This window comes from Nakaseomyces glabratus, chromosome K (assembly GCF_010111755.1).
Source record: "Nakaseomyces glabratus chromosome K, complete sequence".
Taxonomy (NCBI): Eukaryota; Fungi; Ascomycota; class Saccharomycetes; order Saccharomycetales; family Saccharomycetaceae; genus Nakaseomyces; species Nakaseomyces glabratus.
The window spans coordinates 1177266-1196244 of record NC_088961.1 but is presented as its reverse complement, the minus strand read 5'-3'; the positions used below and the strand labels follow the sequence as shown (position 1 = coordinate 1196244).

The window sequence follows — 18979 nt, the reverse complement described above, 5'->3', positions numbered from 1 at the left end:
TGTAGACTTTTTCCCTCTATAAAAATGTATTTAATATATAAAAGAGTTGCAGAACCATTGTTTAGGTCATCACTATTCAGTTTTTTTTTGCAAAAATTCACTCCAGAGAGTCCAGTAGCAGAATCGATGACTCTACCGGAAGAGCGTCATCGCTCCCGAATGCCATTTGCTCTCACGTCTCACTTGACACCTCTACCCAAATGGCAAGTAACCTCTTATCAGTAGGATTCCAAAGCTAAAATTCTGAGCTGCTCAGGTTACCAACAGACTAAGGTCTGCCTTCGAGATCAAGAGTTCCAACTGCCAAAATAGAAGGAATTGTGGGTTTTTCCGATATGCAAATTAAAAGCTTCCAAAGCACCTAAGAGAGTTCCGTAGCAAATTTAGCACCTCTACAGCATTTTTATACTGCAGAGTCTTCTGTAGAACACTACTTTTTTCCGATCTCAGATCCGTGCATGCACTGAATGACTTGCAGGACAGTCTATGCCAAATTTACAGTTGTTCCGATGAGTATACTGTTTTCAGTTTCATCCCACATATACTTTGTGCACCGGCGTTACCTGGTTGCGTTATTGGCAGTTAGGGATGGTCATACAAAGATAGATTAATGTAGCTTTTAGGGCCTGCACAGGGTACTTACTATTCATATTTCAGAACAGACTATTAACTTACTAAACAGCTAGAAGAAAGAATATAGAAGAGTCACATGATCTGTAATATGACTACCGGTGAGTGTGTTGAGTGGTCGGCCAGTTCAATGCTTGTGGTTCTCAAATGTGAAGAATGGATGTTGGTAATTTTACAACTCGTAAGTACGCAATTAAATAGTAAATATTCTCATCTAAAGCTAAAGAAGGAGCACTGATCTCAAACATTGTCTTGCAAGTAAAATCATTGTACGATGGCACCTTCATTGATAGAGTATGCAATTGCGAGCCTATCTTCCTTCCAGGACAGATCGAACACTGAGTCATCACTATGCGCAGATTGGAAATCACCACATATTGGAATTGACATGACGTGATTCTTGTGCTTTTTCCCCTTACTGTAACGCTTCAACAAAGCTGCTAAGTTAAACACTGTCACCTGTCCATCCATAAAGCCAGCAGCATATCTTTCTCGATCATCGCTTATTGCGCCTGCAAATATTGGAACACCATCGACAATAGTTTCCGCTATCAGATTTCCAGTGATTTCCTGTAGCTTTTTCCCGCAGTCCCATAATTTGACGGAACCGTCCATCGATGCTGAAATCAGCATATCGTTATTTACCCACTTCAGTGACACAATAGTTTGCGTATGACCATAAAAACAATGTATGGAATTACCATTACCACCATGCCATACCCTTATAGTGTTATCATCTGCAGCACTAGCCAGCAATTTTGTTTCGCTGTTGAATTCAAGTTGACTGATTGTTCCACGATGTCCAACAAGTTTCCCTATAGGTCTTGAATCACTCATTGTATATACAAGCAGGTTCCCACCGGGGCCGGGAATTACAAACTTGTCTGTGTCGACCCATACAGTGTCAACACCAAACATTTGATTACTATTATTATTGTTGTTGCCATTGATTTGGTTAGCCTTCGATTCAAAATGCTGCAGAACAACGCCGCTGTTTACATCCCACAGGATTGTAATGTTATCAGCATCAGTCGAAATAAAATGAGTGTTGGAACTATTCCAGTGTATCGCAATAATAGGAGATTTATGAAAATTAAAAACATTCTGTAGCTTACCTTCTTTATTCCATAGTCTTAGCTCACCATTTTCTACACCAGTGGCAATAGAGTCGCCATCATGTGCCCATGATAAGCAAGTGAGTTGATTAGTTATTTTACCGGTAGTCGCACTTGTAGCAAACGGATGCCTTAGTTCATGAATTGTCTTTTCTATTAGTTTTATTTGGTCATCTGTAGTTGTTGTTTCTAGCTCTATTAGCTTGGCGGTTGAGTCGTGTTCACCAATTGCCAAGATATTTGAAGATACAGGATTCCATTGTAAACAAACAGCTTTGCCCAATTTGAATATTTCATTGAGTGTCTTAGCAAACACTTCTTCTTCATCGTGATCCTGGTCCATCCTCACATCATTTTCGGTATGATCAGCACTGACACCAGCTGACTCTGTAGATTCTAATTCATTACTATCTTCTCGGCCTAATTTCTCAAGCTCAAATCTACCCTTGGAAACCAATGCGGGATATTTCTCCTTATCTATCTGTAATGCCTGAACAAGATTGAAGTTCTCAGAGAAGTGATTCTCATCTATGGGCTTCACCTTACCGTTTGGATGTACTAGCAATTCGCTCTCTGTATATAATATGCCTCGTTGAACTAAATTAACCAAAGTTCCAACTGGTATATTTTCTTTATAATTCTTTTCAAACTCAAGCACTCGAGTCTCTTCTTGCAATGCTAAAGCACTAAGTTCGTTGCCCGTTTCCTGCAAATACCTCCATATCAGATAGTTTAGTTCCTCACTTGTAATACTCATTATCCTGAACTTCAATTATTTAGATCCTGTAAGAGAATAAACTTCAAACAATAGTAGTAGTACTCGCGTTGTGATTGCCTCTTAACTGATTAAAACTTTTCAACCCAGCAGAAATCAAACAATGTCCAGCAATTATCTAACTTATATGACTGTCTTAGCGTTTTCTTAACGTTGGCTATGTTGTTACCTGAGCAGGAATTGTTATGTATTAAAGCCCAGCATTGTTGATAGTTTCTTTATTTTCTTGAGCTTCGAACAATTTTGGCAGTGAAGGCCCGTCCGAAACTCAGGCATTTTGATTTGAAAAGCAAAAAGGGACTCTTATTTTGGCAATAATGGCCGGTTTCAATGGATTGTTAAGTACTAAGTTATCATAAATAGTGAGTTGCTGATATTTCCGTTAGATAAAGGATAATTGAATTATTTGGGAGCGTTTTTGAAATAGGAAAATACGTCTAGAAATGGTTGATTTCTCTCTTCGAAAGACTAGGAACTATTGGAAGGGTTCCAATAGTTCCTCTAAGCAAAACAGTGAAGTATCTTTAAAGAACGCCGAAAAGAAGAAGCCTGTAACTAATCCTTATGCTAATCTAACTGTACCAAACGCGGCCAACCTACCTACTTTGGATGCCAAGGAGAGGAATAAGGCAGCATCGTCTATGCAAAGGAGATTGTCGATACATACTGCAAATTATACAGCGCCCAATTTGGATTATTCAATGCCATTACCCTCTTCTAATCTAATTGACCAAGCAATGGGTGATGAGCAACCCACAGGGAAGGTGCCTGCTATCAATGTAGATGATGAATACGGACAGAGAAATGGACACTCTAGATCAGCTACGCCAACGGACAACGAAACGTCAAGACGGCCTGAAACGTTAAGACCCCCTGAGTTGAATAGAAAGAGATTGGGTGGAAGTGGGTCATCAGCGCCTTCGGGATCTTCAAGAATGACCATGGTAGCCCCACTTAACCCTCTATCTCCATATGCCAATCTATTTCATCCAGCATCGTTAAGAAAAATCCTATCGGATCCACAATTTAGTGCGAAGAAATTTATACATGAACGATTAAGTGAAGCCAGCGCTGTGGACATAGATCTGTTCACATCTAATCTAACTGAATTATCAACAGATGTACAAGAAGAAGTTAAGAGAAATATTTATAAATCATACAATGAAATCATCACTGTAAATAATGATCTTCATGAAGCTAGTGCAGAATTGAAACAATTAAGGTCTAGTATTAGTGAGCTAACCAAGGTTACAGACCAATTTGTCACAGTTGCGAAATCGAGAATACAAATGGACGAACAACAAAAGATGTTGCATACACAAAGACCTTCTTCACCTCAAAAGACACAATCGAGCTCTCTGTTACCACCAGTTTCTTCTGATATTAATGGCACAAATCCTAAGCGCGATAGAACTAGTGTGATGATTCTAGAGAAAATGTGGGACACACAACTAGCGACGTTATACAAGAATGTGGAGGGTGCACAAAAGCATCTTGGCCCAGCTTCTAATAGGCACCTGTTGATAGAATCTTCAGATTGGACTGAGCTCAATATTTCAACACAGAAGCCTTTACAGACAGTTCAACTTTATATTTTGAATGATGCCGTTTTAGTTGCAGGAAAGACTAAGAATAAGCAGCATGAACTAATAGTAAGTCAATGTTGTCCTATTAGAGATGTAACAATTTCAACTGACAGGGAATATCGAACAAAATTAATGTTCAATTTCGGTAATTCCAATACATGTTTATATGAAACAAGAGATATAAATGAATGCATGCGTGTCTTAGATGCTTTCAGGAAAGCGAAGGATGATTTAAGAGATATTACAGAGAATGAAAAGGAGAACTCCAAGAGGATAAAGGAGTCGCTGGTTTACTTACAGAACACTCAGCAAACCCCAGGTCGGGAGGGCTCTAAAAGTCCAGCAAAAAGAAGAAGTATGGGACTGTCGCCATCGTCAGCATCAAGACCACTATCTGCTTCTATGGATCAATTCATTTTACAAAATCTAAGTATTTCGGTCCACTCAAGATCAAAATCTCATGACTGGAGCTCTTTGTCCCATAAATTTAAATTGGTGGATAATCTCATTGAGGAGGTCGATATAGATCTTGCAAGACTAAAGTTCGATAGTGCGGTGAATACTTTGTTGGAAGCAGAAAGTCAGCTTGCGACCATGAAAGATCCCACAAAGGAGGAGGATGCCATAATATTAAATGTTCTTACATTAAAACTAGATCAAAGAAGGGATGATATTTTGACAAAAGTTACACAAAGGAATCTCTTTATCAATGAAATTGCACATCTGCGAGAAGGTGTGAAGACTCTAATCAGGCTTGGGCTTCCTGAGGCAGGACTGGATTTATTATTGCAAAACAAGTCTAATCTTATTCAGGAGTTGTTGTTACAGGTTGGATCGTCAGAACATCCATCGCTTTATTTGACTGAGCTTGCTATCGTTCGATTCCAGATTATAAAACGTACAGTAATCGTGTTCCGTGAATTGTTCCATAGAGACCACGACAAGTTATCATCAATATTGGTCAGTTGGTGTAGTCACGAGGTAGAGAAACACTTCAATCTGGTCAGCAAGCAGTTACTGAACGGGGATAAACTTTCACCAGATGCAATTAGATACTCCAGGAAGCAGATTGATGACTTGAAAACAGTCGGCCTGGACTTCGTCTACAAGCTAGACGAGTTTATCAAAAATAACATCAATAAGCTGGGCTAGATAACTATTGCTTTGAAGACTTTTGATTGACTTATAGTCAAGATGCTGTACTACAGCGTATATGTTACTCTATAGCATTACATACAATCGATATCTATATTGCCATTATTATGAACATCATATTATACGATTAGATTATTCGAGAAGCTTCTCCATTGTTCCCACAGAAATCCCCTGGAGCTAAACTTCAGACAGACGTCGTGCTAGCAAAAACTAAAATTTGCGATGCCCTCATCGCAAAAGTGCTTGTACAGCCATTATTTTTAAGTATATAAAAGTCAGACAGTTTTGAACTTATAACTGTAAAGACACCTAGCGACTCAACCAAACACAATCATACAGATCAGAGTCTATTTAAACTTGAAGGCAGAATGGAAAAGCTATTGCACTGGTCTATTGCTAATGCGCAAGGTGATAAAGAAGCCATAGAGAAAGCAGGCGCTCCTGATCCAAAGTTACTAGAGCAATTATTTGGTGGTGGTGGCCCTGATGATCCAACCTTGATGAAGGAAGCTATGGCTGTTATAATGAATCCAGAGGCTGATCTGGAGAACAAGTTGATAGCTTATGATAATTTTGAAATGCTAATTGAAAACTTGGATAATGCAAATAACATAGAAAATATGAAACTGTGGGAACCCATACTAAAGACTTTGGAAGATAATGAAGCTGATTTGCGTGCCAGTGGTCTTTCTGTCATAGGAACAGCAGTTCAAAATAATACTGATTCCCAAACTAATTTTTTAAAATATGAAGGTGGATTGAAAATACTTATTGCTATTGCAAAGAGTTCCGAAGAGCCAAGCGACGTTAGGATAAAAGCATTTTATGCCTTATCCAACCTTCTACGGAATCATATAGAGGCAGGTAAGAAATTTCAAGCTTTAGGTGGTCTAGACGTTTTTCCAGTTGCACTAAATGATCCAAAGGCCACTCCAAAGCTGAAAATGAGAGCTATATCTGCTCTCAGTGCATTTCTATCTTCGTCAAAGATTGATGAACAACTATTAGATACACTAAGAAAAGATGGTGTCCTTGTATCTGTGATAGAAAACCTAGGTACGGACAATGTAAATGTCATTGATAGAGTACTATCGGTTCTTTCTCATTTGATATCGTCTGGTATAAAATTTAATGACAGTGAACTTGAGATGCTGCAAAAAGAATTTGAAAAGATTGACTCTTTAAAGGACAGACTAAATGAAGATGATTATTTGGCGGTAAAGTATGTATTTTCCAAAAAATAATAGATCTGTGAAGTAATTCATTTAATGACATATTATTAACATTCCATTTTTAACGCAACCTTATATAATAGAGATGAAGTGGTATTTTTGAAAGCAGATGTGTACCCGCTATGACATCAAGTTCTTTCAACCAGCTCTGCGTTATAGTTCATACTAGAACATACTATACTATGCTTTTTATCAAGAAATCAAGACACTAGTATAAAGAAAGGAATTTGGTTGAAGTTGATTGTGTCTAATATTATCCAGGTCTAATACTTTTAATCTACAGCTTCATTTGGATCTGTAGATGTAAATATTTTATGTAATCTTTTCTCTAACGCTTCTGACATTAGGTAATTGCCATCGCTACTTGCCTTCAAAGAGCCTGCTTCGAAGTCGTGTAGTAATGACTGAAATGAGGAGTATATATCTGAAATTGCAGAAGCTTTGATATCGGGAACTTTTCCAATCTCATTTATTGTTTTCTTAAGAGTATCTTTTCTATCTGATGCTGATTTTACATTAAGGTGAGCATATCTCATATACCTTATTGCTGGATCCATTCTTTGTTTCCCGATTATGCTGCAGAGATTGGGTAAAGAATGCACAAAATCATTATGACTGTTGACAATATGGATCTTAAGACCCCATTCACGGTTAATATATCTTAATCGTTGTTCGACATCAAACTTTTTGAGGCCATAATCAGATTGTGGGGTGGTAACTTTATTTTGTTGTATACTTTGTTGACTATCATAGATCTGACTCTGAACCCTACTTCTATACTTAGTTTCTTCAATCTTCTCAAGTTCTCTTTTAAACTTTGCTAAATCATACAGTACAAGGATGATCTCGTAGTTATCTCGTTCGATCTCCTTTAATTTTTCAAATAAAGATCGCTTATCCTCCTTATATTTAACAAAAAATTCTTTACTGTCGAAATATAGAATAGTTGTATTCTCCTCTACAATTTTATAATTAGAAGGAAAGAAGAAATCATGTTGCAGGTCGTAAAAGCTATGACACTTCCTAAAGAACCGTATTCTAGGTAGTTCATCATGAATTGATTTTTGAATGGTTGCAGGTGCTAATATGCTTTTTAATATTTCTGTTTGTTTGTCTAGAAAAGACAATAGGCTGGGACTAAAATCGACTATAATATCTTCTCGTGCTTTAAAATTATCTCTCGGGGTTTGGTTTACTGCATTAAATAAGCCTTTTTCAGTATGTATAAGTTTGTTGTAGAGCTCTTGGCTTTCAGTCTCAGTAATATCCCGTATATTAGTGATATATTGTTTTAGTCTTTGACGCTCAAAGATACTGTCACTAAAGTTATGGCTATTCAATCCCTCATTAGTTGACTCCTTATGTTTGAATGTGATCTCTTTAAAGCCAACGGTTGGAGTATCAGCAGTAGCTGTTGAAAACGAAAGATCAGTTTCTTGTGTACATTCTATGTTGTTAAAGTTGTTATCCTCAAAAAGTACATCAGTTTGCATTGACTCTGTAACACCGAGATTTATCTTCCGTGTTGGTGATTTAATACATATATCTTTTGAATCAATGCTTTGTGATTTTTTGTGTCTTTCTGAGCTAGACTTTTTGATCAATCTGTTAGGTGATGATGCTATTGATGCTTTCTCTTGGGAACTTTCATACAAAGCGCTGTCGTTCTTTTGACTGTCTCTGGTGCGGCCACTAGTTTGTTTAGGAATAGCATCTAAGCTAAAATCATCTGTTGATATGCTCAAATCATCACTCAATATTTCATCCAAAATTCTTTTTCGTTGGCTGGCCGTTTGTGTGACGATTAAACTGCTTTCCTTCTGACTATTTCCCAAACTTGTACTATTGCTTTCAGCTGTCTTGTCATTAACATAAGGAATTGATATCTCTATCGACTCATCGATTTCAGTCGGATGTATAACGTTATCATTATTGTCTGATATTATTTCTTCTATGAGAGAATCATCAAGGAGGCTGGAATCATCTAGTATTTCAATGACTGGTGTTGTTGGCATTGAATAGTACAGACAGTAGAAGTCGATTACTATTCTCTAGCTTTTATATTTGTCCTTTGACTTGAGGGTTCATATAGCGTAAATGTAAGCTTAATGCCTCACTTTAGCAACAAGCTTGTTAAAAATATATACATATCAGTGGATTGCTGATAATTGATCTCATCACATTCTTGAAGGTTTGTTAGCATGATCGCGTAATTTTTCATTTTTCCGAGAAATCAAAATATAGAAAACTAATAGATAAAGTAGTTCTGAAATAACTACATATAAATTTATTGCCTTTTTCTAATATAATGTAGCTGTAAATATGAACAAAACATCTATCGTATTTTTTTTGTTGTTGATGAAGAGTGCAAACTCCGCCAAAACTTACATAAATATAGAAGCTAAAAGACTTTATCTTATATATACAATATTCAAATCCAAATTAAGGCAATTTTGCTTATCTTTAGTCATTGAATCTTAGCGACCGGATTGTTAATCCATTTTATAGCTTCTGGGAGTAGAACATAAAGTAATAGGTAGCAGAAAAAAATCTTTAAATAATTATCTTTTTTTGAATGTTGGCATTACTTGTCTTCGAATTGGAAAAGAAGGTGGTAAATTTTTCAATAAATAGTAAAAAGTGTGTTTGGTTATCTAAAAGCTGCTAACCAGAACATTCAAGTCATTTCTTCGTCAAATTCTTTTTGAGCATTAAATAGGGAAATAAAGAAAAAATAATAGGAAAGTTTGTAATGGAACATAACTTTAACTTTGAAGACATCGTTCATATTACACTTCCCTTCCTGTTTTTTTAATTTATTTGATTAGGTTTAGTTAACCCATTCTCTTGGCTTGGTGGTCACTTCTAGCAACTTAGCCTCCTCAGAACCTGGTTCTGGGTGGTGGTTGTAAACCCAAGAGGCGTGCAAAGGCAAACTCATTAGGATAGATTCAACTCTGGAGCCTGGGGTTCTCAAACCGAATTGAGTACCTCTGTCGTAGATCAAGTTGAATTCAGCGTATCTACCACGTCTGATCAATTGCCAGTTCTTTTGCTTTTCGTTGTATGGCAAGTCCTTTCTTCTCTTCATGATGGTCAAGTAAGATGGCAAGAAAGCGTCGAAACAGTCCTCGCAGATCTTTAGAATTTCTTGTGGGTCCTTCTCGTTGTAGTCATCGAAGAAGATACCACCGATACCACGGGTTTCACCTCTGTGGGCGATGTAGAAGTACTCGTCACACCACTTCTTGAAACGAGGGTACAAAGCGGTGTCGTGCTTGTCTAGAGCGGCCTTGTGCAACTTGTGGAAGTGCTCAGCATCTTCTTCGAACAAGTAGAATGGGGTCAAGTCGGCACCACCACCGAACCACCAGGTTTGTGGGGTACCGTCTGGGTTCCAGGTCTCGAAGTAACGGTAGTTCAAGTGAGTAGTTGGGGCCAATGGGTTGACTGGGTGGATGACCATACTCAAACCACAGGCGAAGAACTTGACACCTTCAGAGTTTGGCAAGCCGTTGGCGGACTCTGGCAATTTCAAGTCCTTGTGTTCTTGTTTCATAGCCAAAACAGCACCTGGAGTCAGCTCACCGTAGACAACGGAAACGTTGACACCACCCTTTTCGAAAGTGGAACCGTTTTGGATAACCATGGAAGTACCACCACCACCATCGTTACCACGTTCCCAGGTGTCAGCGGTGAACTTAACGGTATCGATAGATTCTAGACCCTCAGTGATCTCTTTTTGCTTTCTACGGATCAAAGCTTCCATTTGTTGCCTGATTGGCAAGTGCTTTGGGTCTTGTGGGGCAGTCATCTTCTGTTAGTATTATGTATTTCGTTAAAGAATTCTTCTGTGGTATTCTGTTCAAGACCACAAACTACAGCTAGGCAAGTCAAAGAGTTCAATAGTAAAATACACAGGTTTATATACATTTTTTTTTTTCAAAAGCCCTTGGTTGAACAATGATAACTTTCTTTTTTTCCACTTGTCCATTCACCATTGAGAGTGCCTCGATTATGCCATTCGTAATGGGGAGGGCTTGCCAGACACAACTGTTAGTTTGTTGGCTATTCAAGTAATCGATTCACAGCATGTTTTTTTGTTGAAAGCTGGCAAAAGTCCCTTTGATAATGGAAGCCGTGCGGTAATTAGCAGAAAATCTATGATCAGTCGAGAACTCGAGAACCAGAGGCAGGATAAGAGGCAAAGGGGCAGCTTTGGTAGCTTTGGTAGCTTTGGTAGCTTAGTAGCTTTGGTAGCTTAGTAGCTTTGGTAGCTTGGAGCCATTGTGATTCGTTGCTCGAGACTATTCTCTCACGTAATTGAATCCTGTCTGATTTGTTCAGAGACCCCCGGACAAAGAAAGGGACGCATTAGAGATGTTGTGGTAAACGAGGGTGAAGCGAATCCTCACTCCTCGTATATCTTCTCTGCGCGGGGTCTTGGGGGGAGGAGTAGGGAGGCTGTGGTCTCTGCGAATTCACTGGGTACAACTAGTAATAAAATCTCTCAGACACTCGCTGTAGGGATGCCAGAATGATTTTGATTTACTCACATTAAGTTCTGTGCGACGCTTGGGATGGCTGCTTGGTCTCAGTAGAGCATCTGTGCGTCGTATAGCTCGTAGATTCTTTCTCTCAGTTCTAAGGGGGGGCTACGGTGGTTTGTGTGGTTTAATAACAGGGTACTTCCGTGGGGAGGCAGCGGATCAATATTAGTAGCCGAGATCTCGAAATCCCGAGAGATCTGCCGGTCCCATTGTTCTCACGTCGTTTAGAGAACAATGGGAGGAGGGACAGTGACGTGGGCCGAGTCTGGTAGTGAAGGCAAGCACCACCAGCATAATAGCACAAGCCATCTGGTATCAACAATGGCAGCTAAAAAATAAGGTCAAGCCCTGGGATTCCTATTCTTGATTGGGATGATGCACTAGGAAAGGCCAACTTGAGAATAACCTGGCCGTTTAGATATCTCTCTCGCAACTGTGGGAAAGCCTCCTGAATCCCAGGTCAAAGGGCTTGCCATTGTTCTTAAACGGTTTTGAGGGAGGATGAAAGCGGAGATTCACGGATCTCTCGACCAATTGAGTTTTCAATCCTCATTAAAGTGGAAGAACAATGGGAGTCGAAGGTGGAGGGAATGTAGTTGAGGGAGCTTCTTTCTTTTCGAAATGCTTATGATGGTGTTTCATCTTTCATGTTTCATGTTTCATGTTGTTAAGGGGTTCACTCCCTTTCTCCTTATCTCCCTCTACCTCTACCTTGCTGTGTGTGGACCCGTTTATACTATTTTAGGTAAAAATTCATGACTCTCAATAGCAGTAGACAAAACAACAGGTAAAAAAATAGGCTTCTTGGAATCAACAAGAACTAATTTAAAAATTACATGAAAATGGAGCGGCAACATAACAACTTGGAGATCCAGGCAGCCAGAGGGGGGGAATAAATACAGCTATGTTGTGCTTGTGTTGTGTGTGTATGCTACCTCTTCTATGTTCAGGGCTACTTGAATTTTGTCGCCCACATAGCAAAATACTAAAAATAAATATAACAACAGAAAATAATAATAGATGGGTTCTTGAAACATGTGAATAATTATTTCTTGTTTACTTTATATTCTAATTTGTTGATATCTAGCTATATCTAGAGCTTTTATTTTACTTATGTTGTTAGTTCAAGGATGCTCGAGGGATTTATGCATAAAGGTAGCACGAACCCTTGAGGAATGCCACGGAATTTCCAAAAATTGCTGAAGTTTCTACGTCTTTCTGAATAATAGTGATCTCCAGATTTTTAATTCCACAAATATGAGTACTGTAATCTTTTTCTATTCATTGATGTATGTAGAGGCACTTGCAATACTAATAAGATCCCCTTCTTTTTTAAGTTTTGTAGATATCCCAAGACAAACTTCGAATTTCTAAATTAAATTGGCCCAAATAACAGCTACAATACCTTAAAAAATTATTTTTGATTATTATGTTAATTAAAACGTTCTGGACCCTCCCCCCTTCTGCTATACCAATAATGTAAGAATATAAATGCTCTGGTGGTATAATCTATCATATCTAACATTTGAAAATCTTTGTTAAGTCTAGGTAATTTCCTGTCTTAATAGCAATTGTATATGATGTACCAAATTTTATGGATTAGGAAATAGCAATGTTCATGTGTTATAGAAAATTGATAATCATTTCAACGATGAAGCTTTCTGACTATTGGCAATCCAGTTGCCAATTACTACAATCAACTCCTATAACAGTCTATCATTAGACTCGATACTATACAACTGTCAGTATAATACTTTTAGGATTTGCATATGTCAACATTGGTAAATCTATGTCTTAATTATAGACTCGGTTATGATATTTCAATTTTTTTGCCTTAGCGAGCAGGTTCATCGTTACGTAATGAAAAAGAGGTCTTAGGGTTGAAAAGATTTACCAGGTTTTTACAGTTTCAAACAGTAAGATTTTATTTACAGATACATAGGACTCTTGTGCGACATTTGTCACCTAAACTGGTACTAATTTGCCAAATGATTATGGGCTTCATGATAACAAGTAAAGATCACTATCACAACATGCGCCATTGAAACCCTCGTGAATGCAAGCCATACTAACTTGATGGTAGGTGAGAAAAACCACAAAGATCGGAATGGTCATTAAGGCCACCAATGCTTTTATTTTTTGATAATATTGTACGCTCTTCCATACTGTATGGTCACTCTTGCAAGCCCATTCTGTATTGTATCAGTGTAATGGAGACCATCTTTTACTGTGTGGGTTTGTATGCCGTTGAAAACTAAAACAATTATGCCCTCAGAAACAGACGTACATGGTAAATGTGCTGTATAAAAAAAATTTCTGAAAAGATTAGGCAGAAAATAATTTCAGCTACGGTATTTTCTTAGTGTTATGAATTTCTAAAAGTAGGATTTACGGCTCTTCGGTGTTGTGTGTTTTAGTACACTTTTACACTTCTAGGCGTAACACTTCAACTAGCATTTCTTTCATTTGAATTAAGCTAAGTGGCCAGAACCTATAATGGGTATCTTTCTCATTATTGATGCTATTGGATATTTCACCTTTGTGAAGAACAAATTTGGACGACGAACTAATCACTACAATTTGATAGTTATTAGGATATCATTGCGCGCTATGCGTCAGGATCAATAGCAACAATGGTTGTGCCATGCTGTGATAACTATTAAATACTTTCTTATGACTATTTAAAAGCAATACACAAGTCTTGTATTTATTTCAAACGGCCAATGGTGGACGATCGATCTCTGTCTATTCGTTATGTAAAATGTAAATGTCCTTCTAAGCCATTTACATATTAAACTCATACATAACCTTTGTATTTAGTCAGAAATTCATGGACGAACTAATCGTTCCCATAACCAAAGTATTTCTTTCTGGCCACAGTTACGTAAGCTGTCAAATCTCCCTTCTAGGAAATACCTGTGAAGCTAACATAGTGCAAAACTACAATCGCTTAGCGAAACGAATGGAAATCATCTTTACATTAAAATAGAAATGTTGAGCATAAATTATTGGATGGTTTATGTCCTTGTTTTCTTTTTGCTCCAGCTGTAGCATCTATTTTTTGTTGCAGCAGAAAGGCTTTTGAACTTCCTGTCAGCCCTTCAAAGCTGTTTAAATCTTGTATGAAAAGTAGGAATTAATTGCCTAGTTTATTTTTTATCATACCAAATTGAAGAATTTATATATGAACGCTCGGATGAAATTAAAATCTATAATATGCTTGCTTTTGTATATTTTTGGGGGAAATAAAATAATGTAATAGGTATATGACAAGCTTTTTTGCATAATAGACGCTTTCATATCTATATACTTTTGACATCAAGTGTAAAAGTGATAATAATGAAGTAAAGGAAATGAAAATTTACCTCATTGATATCAAATCTGATTGCAATTTACAGAAACAAATAAAAATCCTCATGATTTACTTTAGTGGTTCTTATGAAAATGATATTAGGTAAGGATGACCACAATTTATGTTCAGGCTTTTAGGATGGAACAGAAGGAATTTGTCTTTCAATTGTATATTCATTAGTTCCACAAAACCCTATCGATCCATTTTTTACTCTACGTGAGTTCAAGCTCTTTAGACATTATTTGCTAATTTTCTACTTTTGACCATTTAAAACATCAAGTGAACCATAGTATAGGCCAAAAAAAATAAAACATTAGGGATACTATGTTCTACTTATTCAGATGTAACTATCATATTACATAATTATTCAGAACAGGGTGAATATAATTAGTCTGAGTATGTAAGAGTAGAAAAAACTGAACTTTTTGGACTTGTTTTAAAAAAATGGTTATGCAATATTTGGAGAGGTAGGAAACCCTCACCTCTGAAGTATCAAGGTATCGAGATCAATTATTGGAACGAGACAAGTATTTTGATGACAGTGTGGAAAGAGCTTTAGGATTTTTTTTTTTTGTTTACCATATCCTGAGACTGTGTTTTGCACAAGGAGGACCGCAGTCATGTATCTGCATCTGTAGTATTAGCTTGGATATTCAACATGTTACTCAAAGTCAATATGCAAGGACAACAATGACAGGAGAATGAAGGCTGAGTGCAACACCTTTTCGTGACAAAATATCGGTGGGGTTCAAGAAGATGTTAGATATGGTACAAAACCACAAATCCGTATGCAAGAGTAGGCTATTGCCTGCATGGAATTAATCTGATGAGCAATTGCTTTAGCAAATTTTTTATCATTTCTCTCGGTCGGAAAAGGGAAAGCAAACATGCTATTCTTTATTCTATAACGCAAATGTGTTATATTAGGTAAATGACAACAACTACGAATAAGCTTGTGATAATAATCCATACTATAATTAGAGTGGAAGGTATTTTTGACATCAGATTGCATTCGTCGTACCTCAAAATAATGGAAACGCCTGTTGGTATCGTTTCTTGCTTTGGAAGAACGTATTTACTGTCATTTGTCAAAAAAATTAATCAGACCTTAATACTAACAGCTTTGTAAGAATCATGGAATCGGATGTTAAACTACGCCTCAAGAAAAAAGGGTAGTTTTTAGCATTGAATGAACTTAGAATGTTGTAAGGATGTCTTTTTAGTTGTTGTAATTGTGATTTTTATCCTTGTTCTTATGAACTTTCTTAGATAAGTATTTCAATGGACATTGTCGTTTCTGTATATCAATTTTTTTTAATGGTAGATATAAGTCATGTAGCAAAACCCAGTTCCTAAACAGAGAACTTCATTCACTACTTTGAGATTCTAATGAGTATTCACCTAAGACATAAATTTGATAGTCCGCAAGAGAGACTATACGGATAAAGAGTTCACGAAAACTATTTTTGTAGTTAGAGGCCAAAAAAAAAACCAAAAGATAAGCATACCTCTCCCATGATTCCCATGATTCCCCTATTTGCATCCACAGGATGGCGCCTCAAGGAAATGTAAATTGAACAAATCCAGAATCATAATATATGAGACATACTAGTCTTTCTCTGGTTTCAAATATTCAAAGAATAAATTTCTGCTTATCTGTGAATAAAAACCGAAGATATCAAAACTGTGTATCAATTTATAGAATATTGTATTAATTCACCAGCGGTCTTACGGATACTATGATCCTTATAGGTTGTTTTTTTAATCTTGAAAAGCAACAAATTTGTGGACATAAGATAAGGTCTGATGAAAATACAATAGAGGGGGGGATAGCATAAGGTGGCTTAGGTTGTAGCGAGGAGAATAAACGGTATGATAACCAATATTGCGAATGTGTAAGAATTGACTAATACTTGAGGTACTTGTTACAATAATCATCATCAGAAAGAAGAGTATGAAATAGATTGTGAAAGACAATTTTAAGTATGTGGCAGTCATTGAGTGTTATCATATAGACATACCCCATTTAGTACTGGCACTTGAAGTTGAAAGACGATACATTTTCTATGGACAAGGTATGGATATAACATCCCACTTACCCGTAGCTGTAATACACTCTTTTTGTAAAAGTAATGCAAAGTAAGATAAAGCGATTTTCTTTCCAAGTGTTTTTTATTTCGCTTAGTAAAGAAAGGGAAGAGACTAGAAAGATGATCTTGCTCTGATTCATTTGAAAATCAAATAAGGAAATAACAATGTAAGGGGAAGGGAGATACAGAAAGGTCTCAAAAGAACAAAAAAATCAGATCTCGGTCTTGGCCGTTTTTGATCAAAAATTAATGTTTGTACTTGCTTCATATAGTTTTTCTTCCCTCTCCCCCATCCCTGTAATAATGTAGTTTTAAAGTCCCCACAACGGTATCTCAAATTCTGATAGGGTCGATTTACGATTTTATCTAAAAATTGAATGCTGAAAAATTGAAAAATTGTTAACCCGTAAGTCATTTTGAAGGCTCTTGAAGCAATGTTAGAAGAGAAGATCACTAAAAAGAAAATGGACTAATAGAGAGCGGGACGAGGGGGGAGGGGAGTTAGAAAAAAAAAAGAGGCTCAGATACTGAAAGGATTCTTGGAAATGGGTTAATCATTCCACAGCCACAGAGTTGTGCTAGACCTCTTCCATACCCCTTCCTCTACTGTTCTGCTCCTTTTTTTTTCTTATTCTATATGATCCTTATAACCTAAGCTGTAAGTTCATCCGGTAGTTTATAGTTTTTCCGTGATGGGCTGGACTCTATTCTAGGGAGAGTGGAGCTTGTATGCAGTTTCATTTTGTTTTTTGTTTTTTCTTAATACCTATCCCACTGTATTGACAGGCTAGATATTGTCCTTCCTTGTAAGGGTAATACAATGTATGTTGCAGTGGGTATTACACAAAATGTATCTAGGTCCTGGTATAATAACACATAAACCCTTGACAACGAAGAACAAAGAAAAAGGGAAAAGGAAAAAGGAAAAAGCTATTGCCTGAGGGCCCATCTTCGATGGGTGACATAATGGCAAAGACACACAAGTTGGAATTACACTTCTTCCACGATTATTGAAGCGTACTAAGTGTGGTTATTACAGAAAGGGAGCAAAAGCAAGTCGTAACGATCGCTTGTTCTTTCCGTGGAGCCGATATTATTGCCTCACAAAGTTGAAATTGTCTCTTTTTTGACCCTTTCTTTCATACGTGTACAGCAGAGCAGCACAAGTAGTCCGACAATGATATCCATTTTAGGTTATGATCCCGAAAACGGAATAAAGTCTATAAATACAAGTAGAGTGCCCTTTGCCCGATATTTACTGCCGACTGCGCTTAGAAAAGACAGTACATCCCACAAACATTCCAATATAGAAATTGCTTTCAATTCACACAAAAATAGCGGAGAGACTACAAATTGGCATTATATTTTGCGGGATATTCGATAATTGTTGATACAAGGGTTGTTTTGCTTCATATCCGAAGTCTTGTTTTACATATGAAACCCTCTCCTTCAATATTAGTTAATGAGCGCGATTGCACAACAACTGCACTGCCTGGGCAGTTTTGTTTTTGTTTTTATGAGATGTACATGTGAAATATATTTCGTCAGTTCCCGCTAGATTTGTCAAACTTTACAGCTTTCAAATATTGTGCGCAAATTCTGTAGATTTGATTACCATGAGCAATACGGCCAAAGATGAAAACACCGACCACCTCGACACCTCGACATTGTTATCTAGCTTTTCTGTGCATCCCCCTTTTCTTCCTTCGACATTATGTAAACGCCTCAATCCGTCTCTTGAGAAATACCTGCTAAGCTGCTAAGCTGCTAAGCTTTTTAGTGGATCACTAAACCATAAGTGAGCATGGAAGGGGTCTTTTATTAGAAATTAGAGAGCAATCATGGACCCGTTTTCACACCATTCTTTCTACGCAAGATCCAGAGCCATGTTGACAAAGAGCTGCACAAACGCAAGTTGCGAAGTGTTATTACCACATAACCTGGCTCGGAGTATTCCATGCGCCAGTTCCTCTACTCTCTGAAATTCTGAGATCTAGATTAGGACAAATGGTGTGGACCTGGCCCCCTTCCGTGGGATATATTCCGCTCCTGCCACACTTAATCGAGAATTGTAAGAAAAAAGTGTACAACGCAAGCACACAAGTCTTGACATTTCCCATATTGCGAGGGAAAAAACAAAAGATCCCTTTGTGTAGAATACGAATACGGTATCTGGCAGACGCACAACGCCAGAGAATCCCCAGTGCACTAGCCCCAAACATCAAAAGAAAAGAAGCTTGTTTCTAATTGAGGCAATTTTCATGCAGAATAGCAACAGATCACACTATTCTGAGTGTCTACCAGCTGAAATATGTGAGGATGATTCACAATTCCTTTCCCAGTGAAACTGTGGGCATATGGTTGGTGAAGTTAAAAAAAGGCTTTGACTTTCAAAAGAAATAGTATAATATAGTCCGCAGACAAACAAGCGTACAAATTAAATGACAATCTTGGCTAAACCCCTCTGCCCCCCCTTAAAGTACTGATAACTTTT

At 37.4% G+C, this 18979-nt stretch overlaps 5 protein-coding genes across 5 annotated transcripts; 2 read left to right on the top strand and 3 right to left on the bottom strand.

The window, feature by feature from the left end:
* Nucleotides 1-894: 894 nt before the first annotated feature.
* On the bottom strand, nucleotides 895-2502 carry SIF2 (Sif2p; the record flags this gene model as incomplete). Its single annotated transcript, XM_448745.1, has 1 exon — nucleotides 895-2502. One exon carries the CDS (start codon nucleotides 2500-2502, stop codon nucleotides 895-897), a length of 1608 nt encoding a protein of 535 aa, XP_448745.1.
* A 461-nt stretch (nucleotides 2503-2963) lies between these two features.
* EXO84 (exocyst subunit EXO84) lies at nucleotides 2964-5258 on the top strand (the record flags this gene model as incomplete). The annotated part of the gene is made up of 1 exon (XM_448744.1): nucleotides 2964-5258. The coding sequence occupies one exon, from the start codon at nucleotides 2964-2966 to the stop codon at nucleotides 5256-5258; it is 2295 nt and encodes a 764-aa protein (XP_448744.1).
* A 371-nt stretch (nucleotides 5259-5629) lies between these two features.
* On the top strand, nucleotides 5630-6505 carry FES1 (Hsp70 nucleotide exchange factor FES1; the record flags this gene model as incomplete). Its single annotated transcript, XM_448743.1, has 1 exon — nucleotides 5630-6505. The coding sequence occupies one exon, from the start codon at nucleotides 5630-5632 to the stop codon at nucleotides 6503-6505; it is 876 nt and encodes a 291-aa protein (XP_448743.1).
* A 260-nt stretch (nucleotides 6506-6765) lies between these two features.
* MMS4 (Mms4p) lies at nucleotides 6766-8508 on the bottom strand (the record flags this gene model as incomplete). The annotated part of the gene is made up of 1 exon (XM_448742.1): nucleotides 6766-8508. One exon carries the CDS (start codon nucleotides 8506-8508, stop codon nucleotides 6766-6768), a length of 1743 nt encoding a protein of 580 aa, XP_448742.1.
* An 815-nt stretch (nucleotides 8509-9323) lies between these two features.
* On the bottom strand, nucleotides 9324-10307 carry HEM13 (coproporphyrinogen oxidase; the record flags this gene model as incomplete). Its single annotated transcript, XM_448741.1, has 1 exon — nucleotides 9324-10307. The coding sequence occupies one exon, from the start codon at nucleotides 10305-10307 to the stop codon at nucleotides 9324-9326; it is 984 nt and encodes a 327-aa protein (XP_448741.1).
* Between the last annotated feature and the right edge of the window lie 8672 nt (nucleotides 10308-18979).